Here is a 27949-nt window from a genome sequence, read left to right as displayed (position 1 = left end):
ATGGATCCCATAGTCAGTGACAAACATCTCTTCCCTCATATTTACTGCACAGTCCCTGATGCAAGGTCCCAGCATAGAGCCATTGTCCTCCTCCTGAAGCATTTTGGCTGGAGCTGGGTGGGGATTCTGGAGGGAGATGATGAGAGCAGCGAGAGGTCCAGCATGGAGCTCTACAAGGAGATCATCCAGAGTGGCATCTGTGTGGCTTTCATGGAAACTATTAAGAGAGATGCATTGGAGAAGGAAACAAATTTATATATAATGCTTAAAACCAGCTGCAGTGTTCTTATATTTCTTGGAAATTCTAAGAATGTTTTTTATCTAGAAAGTATACTGTCTGAGAATAACAGTATCAGGAAATCCATAATCATGCCAACCATGCGCTTTTCACATGCTATCGTTAAGATTATTAACAGATCACTGGTGATTTCTCCCCCCAGAAGAGATATTCCAGGGCTGAGGGAGTTCCTGCTCAGTGCCGGCCCTCACAAATACAAGCATGTGCAATTTATGGCCGGAATATGGAATAAATATTTGGATTGTTGTGTTAGAAATATCTCAATGATGTATAGACCCTGCAATGTAATGGATCTTCTCAGTCAGGTGGACTCTTCTGACTATGATGTGAATAACTTTGGTTACACCTTCAGCATCTACTCTGCAGTCTATGCTGTCGCCCATGCCCTACATGACTTGTTTTCTAATAAAGAACACGGCCAACTACAGAACCACAGGAGCTCACATCAACCATGGGAGGTAAACATGAAAAGTCGTCAGTGGACTGACATAAAGTAACTTTAAAGAGAACCAGAGGCCCCAGTAAAAAAGATTCTATACATACCCGGGGCTTCCTCCAGCCCCATACGCACGGATCGCTCCCACGCCGCCGTCCTTTGCTGCCTGGATCCGCCAGTACCGAGTCCCGTCATGGCCGCCAGTCGGCCGGCAGACGTGGCCAATTGTCCGCATCACACGGGGCTCCCTCCATATACGTACGCATGAGGCTGCCTACTGCGCAGCCGCATGCGTACGGGTATGGAGGCTGCCCCTGTGATGCGGACAATTGGCCGCGTCCGCCAGAAGTGACAGGACCCGGTACCGCCGATACAGGAAGCGGAGGATGGCGGCGTGGGAGCGATCCAGGCTTATGGGGCTGGAAGAAGCCCCAGGCATGTATAAAAGCTTTTTCTTTTTTTTCTCCTTACATTCCTCTCTGGTTCCCTTTAACCCCCTCCACTGTCAGCTGCATGGAGCTCGGGTCTTGTCGGGACACAGCATGCCAGTAGGAACCCTCATGTTCTTGTTGCTATGACGCCTGCAGTGGTACACTTTGGGAAAGATGTCACTAGAGGGTGTCATAGCAATGAGACTATGAGGGTTCCTGGTGGTGCGCAGTGTCCTGACAAGACCCAAGCTCCGTGCTGTTGACTGGGAGAGCAGCAGAAGAGGGGGATCAGAGAAACCATGGGAGAAGCCCTGCATGGGTCCTGTTAACCAGCTGAGCGGTCTAGCCTTTAATGATGAAGTGTCTACGTGGCTTTGTACAGGCCAATTTTTTTCCACAAAGTATTTTAGTGCCATACTTTGTTTCCTTAGCCCCAGAAGAGCCTAGATAACAGGGAAATGCCACAAATGTCACCATTATGGAAAGCTAACAACCAGGGCTATTCAAAACTGGGTGTTTTATAAGCTACCAACTAGTGCAAATTTGCTGAAACCCTGTGCCCTGCTGTGTGAATGCTTCACTTTCATTAGCAATGTCAGCTGTCCTTATTATTATCTGTATCCAAACTGCTCCTGATCGATCCTGTTGTCAATTGGGAGCAGATCGGACATTTAGGAAGTAATTGTCAGATCCTGTCAGTGGACAGGAAATTGCATTAGTGGCTGAATAGTGTAGCTAGTGGCTGGATAGTGTAATGGTTAAGGGCTCTGCCTGTGACACAGGTGACCTGGGTTCAAAATCTCGGTTCTACCTGTTCAGTAAGGAAGTCAAAAGAGAAGCTGGAGGTTGGCACTACAGTGGCATAGCATATGTTACTCTGTATGTAGAGCATGCAGTGGATGGAAATGAAGTTCAAGCACCTAGCCTCCGTAGAAGCGCTGTTTAGCGCAAAACGGCCTTCAGGCATCCTGTGCCCTGCACCCACCGCCACCGATGCCTCTTCTCACTTGGTATGTGCATCACCAATTGCAGCTTTCAATATTGTTGTACCATTTGCACTTTTTTGATACTTGAAGCAATAAATTGAACAATTGCAGCAGTGCCTGCTGTCCTTCCCTCTTCATTTACCTCTGCCTGATCAGTAAGCCAGCACCTATTCAGTAGAAGACCTTGTGCAAGTCTTCCTAACACTGCTACTGCCTATAGAGCGCGTCCTAGTGGCTGCAGCTCTGGCGCTTTGAGTCCGCCAGGAGAAAAGCGCGATATATTATGTGTACCCAACATGGGGCTTGATTCACAAAAGGGTGCTATATTAGTTAGCACGCCTAAAAGCCCCTTAGCACGTCTAAAGCCCTTTAGGGCGCGCAAAGTTTTGCGTGCTAAGTTAGCACCTGCAAAATTTAGCGCTGCCCTTAGCGCGCGAAACGTCAAACTGGGTGCGCTGAAAACATCACACCGGGTTCGCCTAAAACATCGCACCGTGTGCACATAAAACGTTGTGCAACGTTTCGGGCGCACCCGGTGCAATGTTTCGGACGCACTCGGTGCAACGTTTTACGTGCTACGGGCAGAGCTAAACTTTGCGCGCAATCAATAAAAGCTTTTAGGTGTGCTAACTGAGTTGGCACCCTTTTATGAATCGAGCCCATGATGTCTTACCATATTATTATACTGTATTGTGCATGGCTGAGGGAGACCTTTTAGGAATTTCCCCCTTGAAAATGCTGGGTTTGCCCCTGGGTGTGCAGACAGAGAAGGGGATAAATATGAGGTGAGTGTGTAGGTTGCAAAGGGGGTAAATGTGAGGGAGTGCGCAGACAGAGAGGGGGAGCGTGCGGGGAAGCATACAGGCAAAGAAGGTGTTAAATGTGAGGGGTGTGAAGGCAGAGAAGGGGATACGTCGGGGAGGAGGGAGTGCAGATAGTCATGGATTACTTCTGGGTAAAATGCATCTTTATACCAGTTGATGGATTCATCTTTCAGTTTCTTGTTCAGTATCACTTGAAAAATCGTTCTCTTTTTTCTCCAGCTTCATCCATATTTAAAAAACCTTAATTTTAAAACTACCGGTGGAGACCTCATACACTTTGATGAGAAGGGATCAGTACCGGCCCACTTCAGTGTATCTAACTTCATTATATTTCCTAATGAAACAATGGTAAAGCTGCATGTTGGACATTTTGCTGAAGGTGCTGAGGGTCTCCAGTTTTTGCGCACCAACACAGCCGTTCACTGGGACCCGAGGTTTGTCCAGGTGATGATTCCAGGGGTTGTATTATATAAAGGGCAGAGAAGAATCTGGGCGGTGTATAATGAAATTACACATTTGTTGATAAAAAGAAAGTAACTGCGCACTGATCTGCAGGGCACGTTGGCTTACCAACGGTGTCACATATACAGGAGATTCACTAAGGCCTCGTTCCCACTATACGTGCTGTCATATGCATTTCAGCAATGTGTATAGTGTGCGATATGCAAATACATCACAAGTGCATAGGTTGCACCACCTGACGTTCTCACGTATGTGTGCTGCACAGCAGAGCCTTGTGATATCGCACTGCTGCACGTATTTGTGGTCAGAGCACAAAGCTGACCCATTCACTGAACAGCACCACAACGGATGGCAGGCTTAACACTAGAGATGTCGTGAACATCACATTTTGGGTTCACGCACATGAACTTCCGGAAAAAGTTTGAACCTCCATACAGGGCCGGTTCTAGCAACACTTGGGCCCCAGGGCAAAATTAGCCTGGGGCCCCCCAACAGACACTGCGACCAAAAAGCGGCACTAGGGGCCCTTTGTTGCAGCCAAATTTCCCTCCTTGGCTCCGGCTACTGACCTTCCTCCTTCCCAATCACCTCCCAACTGAACTGTGCTCCCCGGGGCCCCTGTAGAGTCTTAGGCAGTGTTCAGAACACAAAGCTGACCCATTCACTGATCAGCACCACAACGTGTGGCAATCCGGATGTCAAGTGGATGTATGTCGCTTGCATTCCATAATGTGAACAAGGCTTAACACTTGCTTCACACTTATGTCTGCAATTCAGCACTTCAGCCGTGTTTTTTTGTTTGTTTTGTTTTTGTATTTCTAATTCTACGTTTTGCGATTTTTTTTGGCTGCTATTCTTTACTTGTTTTATGTGATTTTGCAGAATGCGATTTTCCCGTGCATTTCAATGAGGTTCAAGTGACACTAAAGCCGAAAAAGCCTTACGATATAATGAATTCTACGTGTGGTACGGATAATTGATAAAACATCTGTAGCAAAGAAAAAAAGTCTCATATTTTTAGTTTTAGTTATGTAGCTTTTTATTTTTTTTTAATAATAGTATTGCATCATTCTCTGATATTTGCAGTCTACAAATGTAACATTCTCTGGAGATGCAGCTGCAAGCAGTCAGGATACCCCCGCAGCTGCTTCGGTTTCTCGGTCAGGCCTTTCTCCCGTCCCTCCGGCGTCTAGCACAGTGCTGCTCGTAATGGAAAAATCTACGCTTACGGATCATTACGCGTAATTTTACGCTATTACGCATTACGCAATTACGGTTACGGCGTAGGAAATTATCTACGGTACATCACTGTAATTACGCGTAAACTTACGCAATTACGCGTAAGGATACCGTAATGAAGGCGCTTACACTACGATGTTACGCGTAGTGCCGTAATACCCATTAATGCGTATTTTTTGACGCATGCGGACGATATGTACGCAATAGCCGTCAATGTGACAGTTATTGCGTACATATCATTCGTATGCGTCAAAACGTACGCTTATACTGAAGGGCGGGAGAAGATACTATTGGTTGCTTAGGATGTTGACTGATTGGCTACTCTTAGAAAATGGGAGATTTTACGTTAGTAATTACGCGTAAAATTACGCGTAAGTGTTCGTAAAATTACGCATGCCTAGCAATTACGGTAGACAGTGTAATTACGATACCACTTACGGTCTCATGCGTAATTTCGGCCCAGCACTGGTCTAGCACGCCGATGGCGGGATTGTCAGTGGCTCATAGGGTGGCTTTTTCACGCGGGTGCGTGCACAGACAGGACCTTTATGCGGGAAGGGGGCGCGTCAGCTGACCTGCCGGTTGGCTGACGTCAGAGGAGACTCTCGGCGTTTCCGATTGGCTGATGGGTATGGGCGTGGCCGAGGGGTCTCCTCCGCTTCTTAAGCCTTCTCGAGTCACTTGCAAACTGTCTGCTGTTGCGAATGCTTCGTGTTAGCACTCAGACCTTAGATAGTTCCGGTGTGCTTTGATCCGGGAGGAAACCGGGGATTTCACACAAGACTAGGATTTATTATTACTATTGTATTATATTGCTTGATAACCTGTGTATGACTCTGGCTCTTTTCTGACTTCGCTTTCGCTTAATGTTTCTGTACTTTAGCCCATCTGATTCTGTTGCTGACTCTGCCTGAATATCTCTATCCTTCTGCCTGCCGATTTTGTACTGTATTTGCCCGCCTGTTGCCAAACTGATCTGTCTGACCTCTCCACTCACCAGTGAGCCCTTGTCACTGGTGACGTTCATTACTGATAGTACCCACCAGCTCCTCTGGTGAGGTTTTTCCAAACTGATCAGTATTACTGTTGCAACAAGCACTATACACTATTGTTTATCTTGCTAGCTATACTTGCATTATTGGTGATTCTGCAGATCACCACATAATCAGGTATAGTGTCTGGTTTATTGGTGATACTGCAGATCACACAATAACCAGACTCCTGTTTTGCTACACCAATCGTTACAACACACTACAGTTTACAAACTAAGTTTCTTAACTTTTCCTGTACTGGAAACAATATTAGACTCATATCTGTGCTAATAATGTTTTATTTCTTAGCTGTACTACACATACAATTCAATATATCATAAGTTTATTTTGAAGAGACTCTGTAACAAAATGCTCAGTCTTATTTCTTCTATCCTATAAGTTCCTATACCTGTTTTAATGTGGTCAGCATTACTGCAGCCTTTGCTAGTTGCACTGTCTCTGTAATATATCTAATCTTCTTTTCTTTGTCAAGCTTTGTCAACCCAGGAAGGAATGGGCTGCCTCTGCTGTGATAGGGAGAAGTTATGCACGCCCCTCCACTCCCCCTGCAGGCTCTGTGTGCTTTGTTTACTACACACAGACAGAGCTCTCCAAGATGGAAGGGATCTGCCTGTCTCATGCTGAGAACTGTGAGAATCCCAGACTGGAGTGCAGATAATTTTCTATGTAATAAAAAACTTTTCGTATAGTTTAACTTGAGATATATACAAACATCACTTCCTGGTTAGCAGCCACGTTTTTTGTTTGTAAACACTGCCTAAAACTGGCAATTACAAGCCAGGATTGCAGCAGGGAGTGGCAGAAACAGCACAGAGGGGCACAGGGGAACATAAGGAATAGAATGGTATGCTTTTTATTGTAAGAATATTAGAGTACAGATTCTCTTTAACTTCAGATTCCCCTTAATTTATATGACACTGTATCCAATTAATTTCAAACTAGGATGCAATTCTATGCGTTACAAATATGATATTTTAGACAAATCACCTTTCCATTCTAAAAAAAAAAAAAGGCGCAACAAAAAAAATTAAACTACAATGCAATGCCACTGACCTGCATTAGATATGTGGTGAGCACAAATTCACAAAAATAGAAAATTCACACAAATTCCGTCATGAAAGAAAAAGGCCTTCAAGAGACTCTGAAGCGAGTCTAAATTTACTTTTTTAACATGTAGTCATGTTAAGCAGTATAACCCCTGCTAAAATGCCGCTATTCCACGGCAAAACAAGGGGTTTATACCCCCCAATTCCCCCCTGCAAAATCCACAACTTTCTTGGTCGTGGATTTTGATTCCCCCGGGAGGCAGAGCTTTCAGCTGCAGCTCTGCCTCTCAGCGTGTCAATCGCCGCGCGGATCTCCGCCTCTCCTCTACCCCTCTCTGTGAAGGCAGATTGAGAGGGGCGGGGAGGGACGGGGATCAGGGGGGATTGACACGCTGAGAGGCAGAGGTACAGCCATAAGCTCTGCCTCATCAGGAAGCACTCCCCGGATGTAGGAGAGGGGATTTGGGGGGTATAAACCCCCTCGTTTTGCCACGGGATGGCGGTGGTTTAGCAGGGGTTATACTGCTTAACATGACTGCATGTTAAAAAAGAAAATATAGACTTGCTTCAGAGTCTCTTTAATGCTGGTAAATTTGCCAGTAGTTATGTGATTTGAGTAAAGCGTGTTGTGCAATTAGTGCAATTAGCACGCATCGTGCTGTGGTAACGTGCATTTTTCAAATGTCTGCTTACAACGAATTTACTGGCATTTAGTGAACCAACTGCATAGTTACAAACATTGCCAACTGGTTGCACTACACCATAAATAAAATCCACTTACACCAATGCAGATCGATTACTAAACCATATAGCAAGAGCAGCCATCTTTGTGATTGAGTTTTTTATCCTATTATAATGCATTGCTGTTTTGCTAGAGAGATATAGGAACCCTCAGGGTTCTTATTGTTTATACATGCTTCTCCACAGCAGCCTGTAGACTGAGCACACTGTACATCAGCTCTACGGTCTCTGCCTATAGATCACTCTATATCTGATAATCGTGAGGAACGACGTGTCTCCCGATTATTGTAGGTATCTCCTAAGAATATAAGCATCTTCCCGGCCCATGTGCAGTGTTAAAGCCTGCACTAGCCTCCTCCTCTGTTTGGCTCCTTCGCAATCCTCTGTTTTACGTGACCCTGATGTATGCTGTGATGTCAATGATTTCCATAGGCCACATCTTTCAACTCCACCCCTACTGCCCATTCCCTGCTAAATCTATACTAACTTATCTGTAACATGTGATAAGGTCTGACCATTGCACACTGCATAGCCTTTCCTGTTCCCTTCTATGCCCAGGAAGTAGGAAGGACATTTGCAGGAACTAGGTACTGTAAGGGTCTGGAGGCGCCCGTTCATGGAAAGGTGAGTCTATAAATATATATATATATATATATATATATATATATATATATATATATATATATATATACTGATATATGTATATACAGTGGCTTGCAAAAGTATTCGGCCCCCTTGAAGTTTTCCACATTTTGTCATATTACGGTCACAAACATAAATCAATTGCATTGAAATTCCACATGAAAGACCAACACAAAGTGGTGTACACATGAGAAGTGGAACGAAAATCATACATGATTCCAAACATTTTTTACAAATAAATAACGGCAAAGTGGGGTGTGCGTAATTATTCGGCCCCCTTTGATCTGAGTGCAGTCAGTTGCCTATAGACATTGCCTGATGAGTGCTAATGACTAAATAGAGTTCACCTGTGTGTAATCTAATGTCAGTACAAATACAGCTGCTCTGTGAGGGCCTCAGAGGTTTTCTAAGAGAATATTGGGAGCAACAACACCATGAAGTCCAAAGAACACACCAGACAGGTCAGGGATCAAGTTATTGAGAAATGTAAAGCAGGCTTAGGCTACTAAAAGATTTCCAAAGCCTTGAACATCCCATGGAGCACTGTTCAAGCGATCATTCAGAAATGGAAGGAGTATGGCACAACTGTAAACCTACCAAGGCAAGGCCAGACACCTAAACTCACAGGCCAAACAAGGAGAGCACTGATCAGAAATGCAGTCAAGAGGCCCATGGTGACTCTGGATGAGCTGCAGAGACATACAGCTCAGGTGGGAGAATCTGTCCAAGGGACAACTATTAGCCATGCACTGCACAAAGTTGGCCTTTATGGAAGAGTGGCAAGAAGAAAGCCATTGTTAACAGAAAAACATAAGAAGTCCTGTTTGCAGTTTGCCACAAGCCATGTGGGGGACAGAGCAAACATGTGGAAGAAGGTGCTCTGGTCAGATGAGACCAAAATGGAACTTTTTGGCCAAAATGCAAAACGCTATGTGTGTCGGAAAACTAACACTGCACATCACTCTGAACACACCATCCCCATTGTCAAATATGATGGTGGCAGCATCATGCTCTGGGGTGCTTCTCTTCAGCAGGGACAGGGAAGCTGGTCAGAGTTGATGGGAAGATGGATGGAGCCAAATACAGGGCAATCTTTGAAGTCTGCAAAAGACTTGAGACTGGGGCGGAGGTTCACCTTCCAGCAGGACAACAACCCTAAACATAAAGCCACGGCAACAATGGAATGGTTTAAAACAAAACAGATCCATGTGTTAGAATGGCCCAGTCAAAGTCCAGATCTAAATCCAATCGAGAATCTGTGGCAAGATCTGAAAACTGCTGTTCACAAACGCTGGCCATCTAATCTGACTAAGCTGGAGCTGTTTTGCAAAGAAGAATGGGCAAGGATTTCAGTCTCTAGATGTGCAAAGCTGGAAGAGACAGACTGGCAGATGTAATTGCAGCAAAAGGTGGTTCTACAAAGTATTGACTCAGGGGGCTGAATAATTACGCACATCCCACTTTGCAGTTATTGATTTGTAAAAAATGTTTGGAATCATGTATGAGTTTCGTTCCACTTGTCACGTGTACACCACTTTGTATTGGTCTTTCACGCAGAATTCCAATAAAATTGATTCATGTTTGTGACAGTAATGTGACAAAATGTGGAAAACTTCAAGGGGGCTGAATACTTTTGCAAGCCACTATATATATATATATATATATATATATATATATATATATATATATATATATATATATATATATATATATATATATATATATATAATGCAGTATCCAACAGTGTTCTAAGAGGTGTCCAACCTTATGGCTGTCTCGTTCTAGACAAAGACAATTGGTAGTTCAGAGTAAAATTCAGAACGATTTTATTTATGCACATTGTTAGATATTACCTTATAGATACACTCACCTAAAGGATTATTAGGAACACCATACTAATACGCTGTTTGATCCCCTTTCGCCTTCAAAACTGCCTTAATTTAATGTGGCATTGATTCAACAAGGTGCTGAAAGCATTATTTACAAATGTTGGCCCATATTGATAGGACAGCATCTTGCAATTGATGGAGATTTGTGGGATGCACATCCAGGGCATGAAGCTCCCGTTCCATCACATCCCAAAGATGCTCTATTAGGTTGAGATCTGGTGACTGTGGGGGCCATTTTAGTACTGTGACTCATTATCATGTTCAAGAAACCAATTTGAAATGATTTGAGCTTTGTGACAATTATCCTGCTGGAAGTAGCCATCAGAGGATGGGTACATAGTGGTCATGAAATAATGCACATGGTCAGAAACAATGCTCAGGTAGCCCGTGGCATTTAAACAATGCTCAATTGGCACTAAGGGGCCTAAAGTGTCCCAAGAAAACATCCCCCACACCATTACACCACCACCACCAGCCTGCACAGTGGTAGCAAGGCATGATGGATCCATGTTCTCCTGTTTACGCCAAATTCTGACTCTATTAAGACTCATCAGACCAGGCAACATTTTTCCAGTCTTCAGCTGTCCAATTTTGGAGAGCTTGTGCAAATTGTAGCCTCTTTTTCCTATTTGTAGTGGAGATTAGTGGTACCCGGTGGGGTCTTCAGCTCTTGTAGCCCATCCGCCTCAAGGTTGTGCATGTTATGGCTTTACAAATGCTTTGCTGCATACCTTGGTTGTAATGAGTGGTTATTTCAGTCAACGTTGCTCTTCTATCAGCTTGAAGCAGTCGGCCCATTCTCCTCTGACCTCAAGCATCAACAAGGCATTTTCGCCCACAGGACTGCCGCATATTGGATGTTTTTCCCTTTTTACACCATTCTTTCTAAACCCTAGACATGGTTGTGTGTGAAAATCCCAGTAACTGAGCAGATTGTGAAATACTGGCCCATCTGGCACCAACAACCATGACACGCTCAAAATTGCTGAAATCGCCCTTCTTTCCAATTCTGACATTCCGTTTGGAGTTCAGGAGATTGTCTTCTTGACCAGGACCATACCCCTAAATGCATTAAAGCAACTGCCATGTAATTGGTTGATTAGATAATTGCATTCATGAGAAATTGAACAAGTGTTCCTAATAATTTTTTAGATGAGTGTATATATACAGTGGGATGCGAAAGTTTTGGCAACCTTGTTAATAGTCATGATTTTCCTGTATAAATCGTTGATTGTTACTATAAAAAAATGTCTAGTTCTTGGGAGGATTAGTCTAAGGTTTATCCCTGGACATTCTTTTTGTTGGAGCAGCGACCACGACGACCCAAGGCTGAGTGGGGACAGCAATACCCCACAGGCGCTAATAAGTGGTTGCCTCAAACAGCAACCTACCTTTGTGATATGTATATTTCTTGTTACCCTTATGATTACCCTGGTGACCTAACGATATTGCGCCAGATTAGACTCCCGGATCTCCCTGTGTTTTTCTGCCCACAATTCTACAATTTGCAGGAACTGGAAACATGGCACAGAGCTACCAGATGTGATATACAAGACTTAGACTTGTGTTCCATGTATATGGTATACAGTACAGACAGGAGCAGGAAAGATGGCACAAAATAGATCAGGCCCAGTCTAAAGGTCATGTGAGTGAAGCTACCACACATGGATGCAGAAATATCAAAGCTGGTGGGAAGTGTATGTAGTATACTAGCTAGTGGATGGGAAGTCCTTTAAAAAAATTAGGTAGCCGGGGTTCATATTTCTTCAGGACAACAAAATCAGTATTTTTTTAAGTGCGTTATTCATTTAAGAAGAGTTTAGAGTTGATGGAATGCACTGTTGTTATTGGTAGATAGGGATGACCAGGGGAACTTTGTGTATGGGTTTTTGCTTCAAAAATAGCTAATTTGCGTCAGGGAATACTTTTGTGAACTTGTTGAGTAAAATTTGATGCCCTCACATCTCAAAAAGACTCTGAAGTCTCTTTTTTTTTTTTCTTTTTTTACCTTATTTTATTATAAAGTCGTCTTCAACATTAATTTCCAAGTGGAATCGCCGCATTCCCGCAGCAGAACAAGTGATTTATTTTTGAAAAATAGCCCTACAAAGTTCCAGGGCTCACAGGGCTTTTCTTCCTGGTAGAGGCAGAGCTTTGGGATGTAGCTCTGCCTCCTCCGCAGTCAATCACTGCCGGTCTCTGCCTCTCTCTTCTTTCACTGAGAGGGGTGGGGGAAGGCGTAGATCGTCAGAGATTGATTGCGGAGAGGCAGAGCTACTGCACAAAGCTCTGCCTCCCCAGGGCAGCAGAATCTGCGACCTGCAAAGTCGTGGAACTTTGCAGGGCTATTACACTGTAATCACTCATCTGCCACGGAGGTGCCGTGATTCCACTTGGAAATTAATGCTAATGAAGAGGACTTTATAACAAAAAAGGTAAAAAAGAGACTTCAGCGTCACTTTAAAGGTGTCCATACATGGTACAATCAAGTTGTTTTAATTTCCTGTTAATTTAAACAAAATCAAGAAAAGAGGAAATTAAAAAAAAAAAAAAATTAACGAGAAAAAAATAAACGATTATGCAATCTTTTCCATAAAAATCTGTTTTTGGAAAAATCAAACAGAAAAGTAGAACTGAAGTTTCTATTTGATCATTTGTTTGATATTTTTGAAAAAATTGATCATAACGGAGTTCTGTGGGGGGTTTTGAAAACAAAAACTGACACTTACCTGGGGCTTCTACCAGCCCCCTGCAGCTGTCATGTCCCGCGACGTCCTCTACAATCTGCTATTCCCCGCCGCCGTCACCGTTCAATTATTTGTCTAACCAGATGAATACGACTGCACCTGCACGCATCCTAGTTCCCGCTGGCGTCTCCGGGAGCTTACTGCATAGGCTCAGTATCATACTGTGCCTGCACAGTAAGCTCCCGGAGAAGTGAGCGAGAGCTAGGACGCGCGCAGCCGCAGTTGTATTCGTCTAGTTAAATGAACAATTGAACGGTGATGGTGGTGGGGAACGGCGGATCGTAGAGGATGGCACGGGCACATGACAGCTGCAGGGGGCAGTAAATGCCCCAGGTAAGTGTCAGTTTTTGATTTCAAAACCCCCACAGAACCCCTATAAGGGTTTGAAGTGTATGTTATGTTGGTTACATTTTTCTGATTGTTTGATCAAGTGGAAAAATTGGCAGATTTCTCTGACTGAACAAAGACTAAAAACTTGAATCATGAGATTCTACCACAATCAACGAAGGTGGTCACAATGCAGCACTTCCATACCAAGCTAAGACAGATGCTATATTCGACATTTCAGATTGGTGGTGGCACAGGAAGAGTCATTTCCAGCCAAACTGGTGCCAGGAACGCTCCCTTGCCTGCAAGAATGGGGCAAATTACTGCTGTTGGTCATGTCTGACATGTGGTCCTTCTCCTGCGCGATGCCACCCTCAACAGGGTGCTTCTGGATCCACCCTCAGGGAATGCCTCAACCGGCAGGAATCCGACTACCTTGGGTTAACGTGGATACTCTGAGGAGTGAGGAAGCTCTGGACTTCTGGGTGTGCTAGCTTGACTTGTGGCCAGAGCTTGCCCAATTTGCCATGGAGCTATTGGCTTGCCTGGCCTCAATTGTCCTGTCAGAAAGGACATTCAGTGCAGCTGGAGTGATCATTGCAGACAAGCAAAGTCACCTAACACACAAGTGTAGATTACATAAGAATTATAAAAATGGATGATTTCAGAGTGACCAGAAAAAAAACAGAGTTACAACATGGACATGTAAGAAAAGTCCTACTTTGATTGGATTTTTAAGCATTATTACCCTATCACATGCCACTTACTCCAGGCCTCAAGTCCTTGGCCACAGGCACAGCTATCCTGCACCGTCCTCCACCACCCAGTATGTCGTTAGGTCCTACTTCGATAAGCTTTACTCCAAGAAAATATATATTTTTACTACCCTACCCCACCCCTCACAAGTGCTCTAAACCTACAGCTGAACTCTGGTCCCCTACCATTCGTGTCCTTACCTCTCCCTCTAGATTGTAAGCCTTTGGGCAGGGTCCTCCTCCTTTTGTGTCCTACCTGATCTTGCACCTCCATTACTGTGCACCCATGCTATGCATCTGAGTGAACCTAACCTGCCTAATCTCCATGCTCCATCCAGTGACTGACTAAGCATTACCTTGTACTCATACTATGGTGTGTGATCTGGTTTTCTTGTATTCCTGTATTGTCATATTGCTGTATGTCACCCCTAAATATTGTCTGTAACCTAAATTAATGTTCAGCGCTGCGTAATATGTTGGCGCTTTATAAATACAATAAATAATAATAATAATAATAATACCCTGGCGTATGCCACTTACTACAGGCCTCTGTTTCATACAGAGACTAAAATTCAAATATTTCTTCCACATGTATTTTTCCAATTTTTATTGTGTCTGTCCTATACAGAGGCTGAAATTAACATACCGTATATACTCGCATATAAGCCGATACGCGTATAAGCTGAGGTACCCACTTTCCCCTCAGAAACCAGGAAAAGTGATTGACTCGCATATAAGCCTCCTACCCAGTATAGCCCCCCCTCCCCACAGTAACCAAATGTGCCCCCAGTGTAAGTCAGCCCCCCCTCCCCATAGCCAGATGTGCCTTGTGCTTGCACACTCCAATTCACAAGCCAGGGGACACAGGTAGTCTTGAACAGCGCACTCTGCACACCATATTGCAGGGGATGGAGGGCATGGACTCAGCAGAGAGCCAGCTGGCAAGAGCAGGATCACTAGTGCACAATCATTAAGCTCCTCTGCCAAAAACAAACCTGCTCCTCCATCCGTTCTGCTCCATTGACTCGCATATAGGCCGAGGGGGTAACTTTTCAGCACATTTTTTGTGCTGAAAAATCAGGCTTATATGCGAGTATATACAGTATTTATTCAACTGGTACTTGTTTAATTTGTATGGCCTCTGTCCCAGACAAAGGCTGAAATTCAAATATTTATTCAGCAGGTAATTGCCCAATTTTTCAGGCCTCACGTAACGACTGTGATTTAAAATGTTTAGGAAGAGAAATACAAACATTTTAGTCATCTCAGAAAGTGGCTGCACATAACATTTTTTAGGCAAGTAACCACAGCAGCCACTCTAAAGACCTCTGTTTGAAGAATCCGTATCTGAATTTTTTGTGATTTACTCATGAAAAAATGCCTCTGCGTAAAATATGTATTTTTTTTTGTGGAACAAAAATGCCACTGTCCAGGTTTTGGCACACTTTGCGCATCTTTTAAAATAAGTTGTGGCTGCAGAGATGCCCTGATGGTTTGGCCTGCTGTTAAAGTCAAGATGGCTCGCTGTGAGATTTTGGTTTGCAAATTTTTGTGGTTCAGACATCCCAATATTTTGAGTGTCAGCGGATTTCCGTAGCCAGGAAACTATATCATGCTGATGCTGAATTTATGGAACTTGGCATCAACCTTCCATCTCATGAACCTCACTAGCGACCCATGAATATGATGGAAATTATGGCCTTCCTAGATGTAGCCACCCTTGTTTCTGCCTTTTTCTCTAAAGACCGGAGTTCAAGGAATAGATAAAAATACATAGACAGGCAGCTCTAAGTGATTACCTGTCATCTCCATTAGTTTACAAATGTTTTAAATAATGCATATCTATTTCTTCACAGATCCCCTCTTCAGTGTGCTCTCCCAGCTGCCTCCCCGGATACAGGAAGGTCCCTCAGGAAGGACAACAGAGGTGCTGCTACTACTGTGTGCCCTGTGCAGAGGGCGAGATCTCCAACCAGACAGGTGGGGAACATTTGTATGAATGTCGGGAAAGTTATCATTCTGTGGACAGTACAAAATTAAAAAGGAGACTTAAAGTGAACCCAAGCTGAAGCTTGAGTCAAAAAGGAATTACGTGTTAAAGAATAGGGAAGCCTCTGGATCCTATACAGACTTCCTGGGTCCTCCTCGCCACTGCTGCCATTCGTTGGGGCCCTCCAGGAGATCTAAGCCATGCTCCTCCTCAAGCATGAGAGCAACCATGCTGCGTCCAAGCGAGAACGACCACCCCGTGCAGAAGCATGGAGCCAGGTGTTCACACAGACTCAGTATGGCCACACTCCTCTTCAGGAGCACGGCCCAATCAGATTTTATGACAAGTCTTTCTTGTCTTTGGGTGTCCCACAAACAGCAATGGTGGACTGGAGGATGCAATTGGAAGTCTCTACAGGATTCAGAGACTTTCCCTTTCTTAGGTAAGTATTTCCTTTTTACCTCAACTTTAGCCTTTTACTGCTGGCTAATTGCGACATATATGTGCCGACCATACTTCTTAATTTCATTTTCACATTTAATTTAAAGCTAATTTAATAAACTCTACTCATAAGTATTAACTGATCATTACTACACTTGGGAACATTATTAGGCTGAGCACAGGTCAGTGTTGCAAACCTTTCACATTATTTTTTACGACAAAGATATAAAAATGTACTGACAAACGATATTTTTTAATGACAAATACCGCGGTGTGCCAAAAAATGGGCGTGGTCAACTGGTCATGAGTGGGGCCAAAAATGAACATAATCTGGCAGAGATTACTCCAAAATACAGATATTATGGTAGTGGTTCCCCCAACATACACATAATCTGGCAGTGGTTCCCCAAAATATGCATAATCTGGCAGCAGTGGTTCCCAAAAATACACATAATCTGGAATCAGCAGTTCCCCAACATCCACAATCTGGCAGCGATTCTCCAATTTACATGTAATCTGGCAGTAGTGATGTTGGCAAACAGCTTACCTCACAGGTGAGCGGTTCGCCACGAATAGCTATGGGAAGCCTGGCTGTGTACTACTTCTAGGTCGCAATGACCCGCAGTAGTACACATGCCCGTGTCCACACGCCTCCATTAGTACGCATGCCCAGGACCAGCAATGCGCGTCCTTAATTGTGCGCCTGTGGCCGGGGGCGCTTTTTGCATGTGCGTAACGTCATGAAGCATGCCTGACCACAGGTGCGCAATCAAAGACGCACACTGCTGGGCATGGGCATGCATACTAATGGACGAGTGCAGACACGGGCATGCGTACTACTGTGGGACAAATTAGAACCCGGTAGAAGTACACGGCCAGGCTGCCCATAGGTGTCCACTAGTGAGCTGTTTGCCACCATCTCTATCTGGCAGCTGCGGTTCCCCCAATATACACACATTCTGGCAGCTTTTCCCAAATACACTTAATCTGGCAGCAGCAATTCCCCCAAAATGCAAATAATCTGGCAGCAGTTACCCAAAATAGTTGCCTCCAGTATAAGTAGCCAGGTCTATAGGTGTCCCCAGTATAAGTAGCCAGGTCTATAGGTGTCCCCAGTATAAGTAGCCAGGTCTATAGGTGTCCCTAGTATAAGTAGCCAGGTCTATAGGTGTCCCTAGTATAAGTAGCCAGGTCTATAGGTGTCCCCAGTTTAGGTAGCCAGGTCTATAGGTGTCCAAGTATAGGTAGCTAGGTCTATAGGTGTCCCCAGTATAAGTAGGCAAGGCTATTGGTATCCCCAGTTTAGGTAGTCTGGAAGAAGGAGCAGCGGGCACACACACAGAAGTGGGGAAGGGGGGCCGACCCCCCCTCTGACCTGGAGCCCCCCTTCCGCGCTCCCCCTTCCAGAATTCAGCATTGTGGCAGCGGACGGGTCCCACCTGATGCCAGCCACAATGCTAAATTCTGAAGGGGGGAGTGAGGAAGGGGGGGCCCAAGGTGAGGGGGGATTCGGCCCCCCTTCTCTGCCACTGTGCCCGCTGCTCCTCTTTCCTGCGCTCACCCCTCCTGTTCACAGTGCGGCCCTGGTCGGCTGCCCATTTAAGGATGCTGTCGAATACCTTACGGCAGAAGTCCCCAACCTGGGGGCCGTGGCCCCCTGGTGGTCCGTGGACAAATTTCTGGGGGGCCGCGGCGGATCTGGCCTTTCTCCCTCTCCCCCCCCCCGCTGCCGCGGCCGCCGCTCCTGTTCAGTGGCGCTCCGGGTGACAGGCGGGGAGGGGGTGTCAAAAAGGCCAGCCAGAGTTAGATATCAGGCCAGCAGTACCTGCTCCGCCTACCTCCTCTTCATTGTTTGGCTGCAGCTGGCTCAGACCCCCGTTGGCCTCGCCTCCGTCATTCCGGCTCGTAATTTCAATTCCTGCGGAAACCAGGGCAGCACATGGGGCACACAGTCTTCCTGCTAGGGAGGGAGGATCGTATTCTTGCAGGATCGCCGCTGCTGTCACCCCCCAGTGGCCCCACTGAACTGTCAGATGCTGCTGCTAAAGAATGGATGTGCTGGCTGCTCCACCGCTATATGAGGAGGATCCGGAGGCTGTCTGGGTCTCACCCATGCTGCTCTTCCGGCTCCTCAGCACGTGAACTCTGCACCGCCGCGATGCCAGTTCTCTGCTGCACCCTGGGAACCCAGAGGCTGGCCCAACAGCACTTTCCACCATCCGGATCATTACACCGGGGAAGAGAGAGGCCTCATCGCCACAACTCCTCCACCACCGCTGAGGCAATGAGAGCCAGATGCCACTGATTTATCGCCGACCGCTGGGCCAGGCCACCAGTCCAGGTACACCACGGCTGGCCTCAGCTCTGAGCCACAACACCTTCCACTGCGGGCAGTATGTCACTGGACATCCCTAACGGCTGCCAGTGTCTCTCACTCTCTTCCTCCTGTCTGTCTGTCTCTCTGCTCTCTCTCTCTCTCTTCCTCCTGTCTGTCTCTCTGCTCTCTCTCTCTCTCTCTTTCTCCGGTCTGTCTCTCTGCTCTCTCTCTCTCTCTCTTCCTCTTGTCTGTCTCTCTGCTCTCTCTCTCTCTCTTCCTCCTGTCTGTCTCTCTGCTCTCTCTCTCTCTCTCTCTCTTCCTCCTGTCTGTCTCTCTGCTCCCTCTCTCTCTTCCTCCTGTCTGTCTCTCTGCTCTCTCTCTCTCTTCCTCCTGTCTGTCTCTCTGCTCTCTCTTCCTCCTGTCTGTCTCTCTCTGCTCTCTCTCTCTCTCTCTCTCTTCCTCCTGTCTGTCTCTCTCTCTCTCTTCCTCCTGTCTGTCTCTCTCTGCTCTCTCTCTTCCTCCTGTCTGTCTGTCTCTCTCTGCTCTCTCCTCCTCCTGTCTGTCTCTCTCTGCTCTATCTCTCGCCCTCCTGTCTGTCTCTCTCTGCTCTCTCTCTCTCTTCTTCCTGTCTGTCTGTCTGTCTGCTCTCTCTCTCTCTCTCTCTCTCTCTTCTTTCTGTCTGTCTCTCTGCTCTCTCTCTCTCTCTTCTTCCTGTCTGTCTCTCTGCTCTCTCTCTCTCTTCTTCCTGTCTGTCTCTCTGCTCTCTCTCTCTTCTTCCTGTCTGTCTCTCTGCTCTCTCTCTCTCTTCTTCCTGTCTGTCTCTCTCTGCTCTCTCTCTCTCTCTTCTTCCCCTCTCTCTCTCTCTCTCTCTCTCTCTCTCTCTCTCTCTCTCTCTCTCTCTCTCTCTCTCTCTCTTTCTTCTTCCTGTCTGTCTCTCTCTGCTCTCTCTCTCTATTCTTCCTGTCTGTCTGTCTCTCTCTCTCTCTTCTTCCTGTCTGTCTCTCTCTGCTCTCTATCTCTCCCTCTCTTCTTCCTGTCTCTCTCTCTCTCTCTCTCTCTCTCTCTCTCTCTCTCTCTCTCTCTCTCTCTCTCTCTCTCTCTCTCTCTCTCTCTCTCTTCGTCCTGTCTGTCTCTCTCTGCTCTCTCTCTCTCTCTTCCTCCTGTCTGTCTCTCTCTCTCTCTCTCTCTCTCTTCCTCCTGTCTGTCTCTCTCTCTCTCTCTTCCTCCTGTCTCTCTCTCTCTTCCTCCTGTCTCTCTCTCTCTCTCTCTCTCTCTCTCTCTCTCTCTCTCTCTCTCTCTCTCTCTCTCTCTCTCTCTCTTCCTCCTGTCTCTCTCTCTCTCTCTCTCTCTGTGGTAACTATACTTGCTATACTGAGCTAACTGCCGCCGCCACTAGCCACGCCCCTCATAGCCCCCCCCTCCCGACCCGGGGGGCCCCGGAGAAAATTTTGGTCGGTATAGTGGGCCCCGGGCTCAAAAAGGTTGGGGACCCCTGTGTTAAAGGATACCTGAAGAGACATGTGAGGGGTACACTGAAGTCACTTCCTGTCTGAGTCAGGACTGAGTCAGTCACTTACATACCTGATATTTAACTCTTTCAGGCAGAGAAAGAAAAAAAGGAACACAGCATAGTTATTAGTGTGCTTTGCACTGTACATACCCATGTCTATCTCATCAGGTCACTTGTCACTTCGGGTATCCTTTAAGTATCCACATTTCAGGATAAAAATTGTTATAAGTAGAAGGGTCTTTTGTGTTGCCAGGGTAGAGCTAGCCCTCATGGGGCTTTCTCTAGGTGAGCAGACAAGACAAAGTCCAGGAGAATATCATTGCCCAAGGCACCCTTCATATATATTTTTTCACTCCATGTTAAATTGTGCAAAATCATATTTTGCTATAAGGAGTTTGACTTTTTATATTTTAACTCTAATTTCAGCCTTAGCATAGTGTCAAATCTTAGAAAACTTGAGCGTGAAGAAAAATGTGTCTCCTTCAAAGACAATGGGCGTGGTTTAAATCACTTTTTCTCCTAAGTTTTCTCCCAGGAGGTCATTTTATCATCTTCTGTTCAAAATAACATTCCAGCAAATAGTACCAAAAAATAAGTGAAAAAGTACTGTCAAAATTAATCTAAATACACTGGTGGAGACTCTTACGCTTCTGACCTATTGCTCCTAAGACATTTTTTATTGACTTCAGGAGAAAACAATTGCATATGGGTCAATATATAGTTGCATAGTTTGGTTGAAAAAATCCATCAAGTCCAACCAGGAAAACAAAAAATAAAAATAAACAAATAATAAAAAAGCACCATCCTGAACCTGCACATATCCCAGCTGATCCAGGGGAAGGCAAACAACCTTACAAGGCCTGGACCAATTAGCCTTAAAAGGGAAAAATTCCTTCCCGACTCCAGATGGCAATCAGATAAATCTCTGGGTCAACTCTTTCGGGAATTACCTAATAATTATAGTTCTGAATGTCCTTCAGTGCAAGGAAAGCGTCCAAGCCCTCTTTAAATGCAGATATAGAGTTAGGCCTCAATTCACGGAGCATTATAAAAACATTTATCAAACACTTTATCAAACGTTTGATAATTTACCTCATGGGTAAAATCTCATTTTAAATTCACTAAGGTCTTATATATTTATCGAATGTTTTACCGATAAAACGTTCAACAAATATATAACACCTTAGTGAATTAAAAATGAGATTTTACCCATGAGGTAAATTATCAAACGTTTGATAAAGTGTTTGATAAACGTTTGATAATGCTCCGTGAATAGAGGACAGGTGCTCGAGCACCCCCTAGAATTGTCCAAGCACCCCCAAAGCACCCCCTGGAGTGAACTGACTTCAGGCGTCTAAAAGATGCCAAGTCAGTTCACACAGCGGCAGCCCGGAGCAGCAGGCAGGGCTACGGTAAGATGGCCGCCCGAAGCCCTGTTCTGCAGACTCAAAAAGTCTGCAGTGCATGGCTTCGGGCGGCCATTTTCCCGTAGCCCTGCTCTCAGCATGCAGGCAGGAAGTCTCGTGACGTCAGGAAGGAAGAGGATCGCGGGCGCTGCGCGCCACAAGGAGGTCGGGACAGGAGGTCGGGAAAGAAGGTCTTCTGGCTGTAGGCGAGTAAATGGGTTTTTCTTTTCTTTTTCAGGTGGTGCTGATTGTGCATATTGGGGTCATTTCTGCTACGGATTGTGCATATTGGGGTCATTTCTGCTACGGATTGTGCATATTGGGGTCATATCTGCTACAGATTGTGCATATTGGGGTCATATCTGCTACGGATTGTGCATATTGGGGTCATATCTGCTACCGATTGTGCATATTGGGGTCATATCTGCTAACGATTGTGCATATTGGGGTCATATCTGCTACCGATTGTGCATATTGGGGTCATATCTGCTACCGATTGTGCATATTGGGGCCATATCTGCTACCGATTGTGCATATTGGGGCCATATCTGCTACCGATTGTGCATATTGGGGCCATATCTGCTACCGATTGTGCATATTGGGGTCATATCTGCTACCGATTGTGCATATTGGGGTCATATCTGCTACCAATTGTGCATATTGGGGTTATTGAACATGTTTTTTGTTCAAATCTGCTCACATTACGTGTATTTTCTTGAGAAAACCTGCACAATTATGTGAATTTTCTGGGGAAAGGGTCACCAAAACTTGGGCCCTCTGTCTTTGCGTTGCACTTTTAAAGGGAACCCGAGGTGAGAATAATATTGAGGCTGCCATATTTATCTCCTTTTAAGTAATACCAGCTGCCTGGCTGCCGTGTTGGTCCTCTGCCTCTAATTCTTTCAACCATAGACCCTGAACAAGCATGCAGCAGGTCAGGGGTTTCTGACAATATTGTCAGAACTGACAAGACTAGCTGCATGCTTGTTTCTGGTGTAATTCATTTCACTACTACAGCCAAATAGATCAGCAGGGCTGCCAGGCAACTAGAATTGTTTAAAAGGAAATAAATATGGCAGCCACCATATCACTCTCACCCTGGGTTCACGTTAAATTACAGTTAGCCCCGCTCTCATCCGGTCATGACCACGCCCTTTGTGCGCCGCAGGTGGTCAGCTCCCCCGGAAATTAGTCCAGCACCTGCATAGCACCCCCTAGAAAAAATTTCCTGGAGCCGCCACTGATTGAGGCCAATGTCATAACTACTTCTTGAGGTAAGATGTTTCAGATTTTAAACACTCTCACTGTGAAGGACCCTTTTCTAAACAGATGGCAAAAACCCATTTACTCCATATGCAAATCATGTCCCCTTGTCTGTTGTACAACCCTAGGGACAAAAAGCTCAGCTGCCAAGCTTTTGTATTGCCCTCTGATGTACTTATACATGTTAATCAGGTCACCTCTCAGTTGCCTGTCCAAGCTAAATAAGCCCAGTTTGTCCAACCTTTCTTGTTAAGTGAGATCTTCCATCCCTCTGATGAATTTAGTTGCCTGTCTTTGTACCCGTTCCAGAAGGTCAATGTCCTTTCTATAGTGTGGTGCCCAAAACTGTATTCCATATCTCTTACCTAAATTTAGAATGTATACAGTGATATTCCTAGGGAGCGTATTTAGAGTAGTTCTTACCCTTCGGGGTTTATAGTTTATGAAGATTATTTGTCTTCTAATAGGAGAGCGACTCCAAGCACTTGCAGCAGCAGTCCTGGGATACCAAGCAGGACAATACATGTCCTGCAGGCTCTGATGGTGGTTGCAAGTGTTTGCAACCCACCTCCTTGAGTAATGAATCTGGGAAACAAGGCAGCCTTTCATGGGTCAGTTTTAATGGTGACAACCGGGGTGGTTATGGCCTTATGTTTCGCATCCTTAATTAGTTTTTTAGGGTAACCACGTTCTGTGAATTTTTTTGTTAAAGTATTGGATTGTGTGTGGAATACAGGAAGATCAGTGCAGTTGCGAAAGATTCTACGATATTATGAGTAGGGTGTATTGGTAGTCCGAGGACGGTAATGGAAGCTGTTAAAATGGATATAATCGTTAGAATCTACTGTTTTAAAATAAGTTTTGGACTTAATAATACCATCTTTAATATACAGAACTAGATCTAAAAATTCTATGGAATTACAATGTTGCTGAGCCGTAAAAGTTAGGCCAGCCGGATTGTTATTGAGAAATTCCAAAAAGTGCGGAATATCAGTAGGTTCACCTTTCCAAATGAATATGAGGTCATCAATATATCTCCTATAAAAAATAATGTTATTGACAAATGGATGTTGTGAATCAAATTTCAATAGCTCTAGGTAGCCTATGGCAAGATTAGCGTAAGACGGCGCGAAAGAGCTTCCGATGGCCGTCCCTGACACTTGATGGTAAAAATGGTCTCCAAATGAAAAAACATTGTGTTGTAGTATGAATTGTGCACCGTCTTTAATAAATTGTTGTTGTGCCGTAGGCATATTGGGGTTGGTAGCTAGGTAATATTCTAAAGCTCTAAGGCCAAAATGATGTGGAATATTAGTGTAAAGTGGGGACACGTCACATGTGAGCCAGATAAATTTATTGTTCCAAGGTATGGTTTGCAGCAGATTAATTAGATGTTGTGAATATTTGAGGTAAGACAGTAAGGATCGTACCAACAGTTGTAAATGTGTATCTACAAATCTGGATAAATTACTGGTTATGGAATCAATACCGGAAATAATCAGTCTGCCTGGTGGTTTCTTGAGATTTTTATGAATTTTAGGTAGGTAATAAAAAAAACGGTAATTTGGGGTGATGATTAATGATAAAATTCCGTTCATTTTTTGTTATAATGTCACTGAAAAAAGCTTGGTTAATAAAAGATTTGAGGGTAGAGTTAAATGAAGCCGTGGGACCTGTGGCCAATTTTACATAATGGAGGGGATTGTTAAGCAATCTATGAGATTCCGCGATATTATCCATATTATTAAGAATAACAATCCCTCCCCCCTTATCAGCAGGTTTTATAGAAATGTTATGGTTGTTTCTGAGTAAATTAAGGCCCTCTGTTCATGTCTAGTCAGATTGGATGTGGATGATTGTAAATCTAGATTGAGTTTTTGAAGATCATTGAGGACTAAAGTATAAAAGGTATCAATAAAATTGCCTTTTGAGGCTGTAGGATAAAACCTAGATCTACCTCTCAATTGAGTGGTGATGAATTTCTCAGTAGAAACCTCGTTAGTATTAGTTATACAAATCAGAAGTTGGTCGTTATTAGTAAGCATTAGGTTATAAGTAGGGTCTACCAAGCTAGCCTGGTGTTTTTTGATAGCAAAATGTCTTTTGAGCGTTAATTTTCGGATGTATGAATTTAAATCGACAAATAATTTGGACAGTTGGGAGGTGCTCTTGGGGCAAAACGACAGGCCCTTCTCAAGTAACTGTGTTTCTGAGGAGGATAATGTGTAATCTGATAGATTGAAGATACAACGGGTTTGCGTATTTGGGTCTGTTATTGGGTTGTGGACTGTATTCAATTTCTTTTTTCTTTTCCCTCTTTTTCGGATTCTGAAAGAAGTCGTTTCAATTTGTGTTTGGGTTGTAGGATAACTCTCGAGGCCGTCGGACTGGGTATAGGTAGAACTAGCGTGTTCTGTGTGATCGATGAGGGTAGATCTAAAAAAGAGGATGTGAGGGTATTGGACTCTGCTTGTATGTTACCTAAACCAAAGAAATTAGTGATAAGTCCAGTACTCTTGGGTAGATCTGCCCTTGATGTGGGCGTTGGGGGCAGAGTGGGTGAGGAAATAGGTGTGTCATGAATACTAATCTGTGAGAGGCAAAGTGAATTCTCGTCGACCAGAGTTTCCTCTGAGATGGTTTGTGCAGGTTCACCAGAAACATCAGCAGGCACAGTGGGATGTTTGTGTATTATGGCCAATGTCTCCAGAGGGGACCCATTGTGAAATGTGCACACCGGTTTTTCGCTGAGCTTGAAATGGCTGATTATTTTAATGATGGATGGGGTAGATTGTGAGATATTGCCCTGATGGCCTATGGTTGGGGATACTTTAGTTTTTAAAGGAGGAGGTTTCTTTGTCATCCCAGATTTTTTTGGGGTGAATCGGGTTCAAACCATGGTGTAATGCTTTCTTTTTGTCCTTGTCCATGAGTGCTTTGGTCAAAGTGTCGGAGTGCACAAAACTGAACTTTGGTGTGGTTATTGTAGGTCCTGATTTTACATTGGGGGTGTGTCCTTGGAGTGTTGTCAGAGGAATAAAACCAGGGGGGGGGGGGCATGGGGGGGGGGGGGGAAGGTGGATTACAAGGTGGGGGTAGAATATTTAAACTCATCAGTGGAGAGGTGTTGGTGGTGGTGGTGTTGGATTGTGGGACGGTCTTGGGTGAACGGGAGGGAGTCTGGTTTTCCGTTCCCTTTCTTTGTGCTCAGCATATGCTTTACAGAGGCGCTCTAGCAGAGTGACAGACCTAGATCTGGTAAGTCCCCGTTTGGTTTCACGTATGCCGCCGTGCATATTTTACCTTATGCTATTCTATATTTACTATTTATTTCCAGCAGAGCCTCTGGTTGTTTTTTTATATGGTAATGCTACAGAACCAGTTTGGATTCAAGTGGTATTAAGGTTTTTTTTTAATGATACTGACATGTCACATCTATGTAAAGGAGTTATTTCACAGATTGTATCATACATAATGGAGTTGTCAACTGCTTCAATTATCTAATAATGCATGATGGATACTTGACTACCTACTGTTGCACAAAAGGTGATTCATTTGTAAATAACTGGCTGTGTTGTTGGTCTATTCTTAGCACCTCCTAGTGTTCTTTTGTATGTTTGTGTTTTTTCTTAGTGTTCTCCTTGTACAATTGCCTGATGAAGCGGGATGCTTGCCCCGTGAAACGCGTTGCAGCATTATAATTTGGAGAATTGTTGTAAAATAAATTTTCTGGCCACAAACGGCTTATACTGATTGGTCATTTATGTACTTGAGGGTGGTGAATTCACCCATTTCCTTCCTTTTAGACGGTTTTTAATATATTTTACCCTACTTTGGCGCCTCTGTTATTTTTTGCACTATTATTCTCTTAGACTTAAATGAGTTTTGTTTTAAATTGTGAAAGGTTAAAATTTGACTTTGTCCTTTCAAAATTAACAGAGCATGTATTGAATGATAATGGATTTTTTTGCCCACAGATATGGAAAATTGCATGAAATGTCCAGATGATCACTGGTCTGATGAAAAGAGAGCCATTTGCATTCCAAGATCGGTTGAATTTTTATCTTTTGGAGATGGACTGGTTGTGTGTTTTCTTGTGTTTTGTATTATCTTTTGTTTTTCAACAGTTGTGGTGTTGGTGATATTCATCAAATACAAAGACACTGCGATAGTAAAAGCCAATAACCAGAACCTCAGCTTCATCCTCCTCTTCTCCCTGGTCTTCTCCTTTCTGTGTCCTCTGCTGTTCATTGGGCGTCCTACCAGGATTTCCTGTCTCCTTCGACAAGTTACAGTTGGAAATATTTTTACACTGGCTGTCGCTTCCATTTTAGCCAAAACCATCACTGTTCTCTTGGCCTTTAACACCATCAAACCAAAAAGAAGATTCTACAACTTATTAGGAAAATATTTATCTGCTCCTTTTCTAATCATGTGCTTTTGTGGACAGTCGGTGATATGTGTCTTCTGGTTGACCTTCTCTCCACCATTTCCAGAATATAACACCCAGGTGCAGGTTGGCAAGATTGTATTACAATGTAATGAGGGTACTGCCACTATTTTCTATATTGTGATTGGCTACATGGGATGTCTGGCTATGATAAGCTTTTTTGTGGCATTTTTAGCCAGGAACCTTCCAGATGCCTTCAATGAAGCTAAGCACATCACGATTAGCATGCTGGTCTTCTGCAGTGTTTGGATCTCCTTCATCCCGGCCTACCTCAGCACCAAAGGGAAATACATGGTGGCTGTGGAGGTCTTCTCCATCTTGGCCTCCAGTGCTGGACTCCTGGGCTGCATCTTCATCCCCAAATGTTACATCATCCTAATGAGACCAGAGCTGAACACTAAGACTGGTGTGATGGCCAGAAGAGTATTATTAGGGAAATGAGTTGTAACATGTTACAGTGTCACTCATTTAGTATATGTAAATATATATTAAATTTGGGGCTAGTGCTGCTGTTCAGATTTAGGGTAAAGTACAATTGCTCTTGAGTTTGGTTAACTCCTCAATTCAAATTAATGTTCGGTATGAGTTCAAGAAAGTGGGCTTTCACTTATTTTATGTCCCATTTGGTATAAGAAGATAGTATTAGCACTGGAATAATGTAATGTATTGAAACTAGTTTGCATACATTTGCTACCAG

General features: G+C 44.3%; 1 protein-coding gene across 1 annotated transcript; it reads left to right on the top strand.

Annotated features, from left to right (window-relative positions):
* LOC137504561 (vomeronasal type-2 receptor 26-like) lies at positions 1 to 27693 on the top strand. The gene is made up of 4 exons (XM_068233143.1): positions 1 to 756; positions 3195 to 3419; positions 15732 to 15855; positions 26780 to 27693. Exons 1-4 carry the CDS (start codon positions 1 to 3, stop codon positions 27691 to 27693), a joined length of 2019 nt encoding a protein of 672 aa, XP_068089244.1.
* Positions 27694 to 27949: the final 256 nt, after the last annotated feature.

Source organism: Hyperolius riggenbachi, chromosome 4, assembly GCF_040937935.1.
Source record: "Hyperolius riggenbachi isolate aHypRig1 chromosome 4, aHypRig1.pri, whole genome shotgun sequence".
Taxonomy (NCBI): Eukaryota; Metazoa; Chordata; class Amphibia; order Anura; family Hyperoliidae; genus Hyperolius; species Hyperolius riggenbachi.
The sequence above is the reverse complement of the archived record's forward strand: the minus strand, read 5'-3'. Positions and strand labels throughout refer to the sequence as shown.

Coding starts and splice junctions, on each gene's coding strand:
- LOC137504561 (XM_068233143.1), top strand. CDS start 1: ATGGATCCCATAGTCAGTGACAAACATCTCTTCCCTCATATTTACTGC. Junction 3,420..15,731: donor GGGACCCGAGGTTTGTCCAG/GTGATGATTCCA, acceptor ATTTCTTCACAG/ATCCCCTCTTCAGTGTGCTC. Junction 15,856..26,779: donor CGAGATCTCCAACCAGACAG/GTGGGGAACATT, acceptor TTTTGCCCACAG/ATATGGAAAATTGCATGAAA.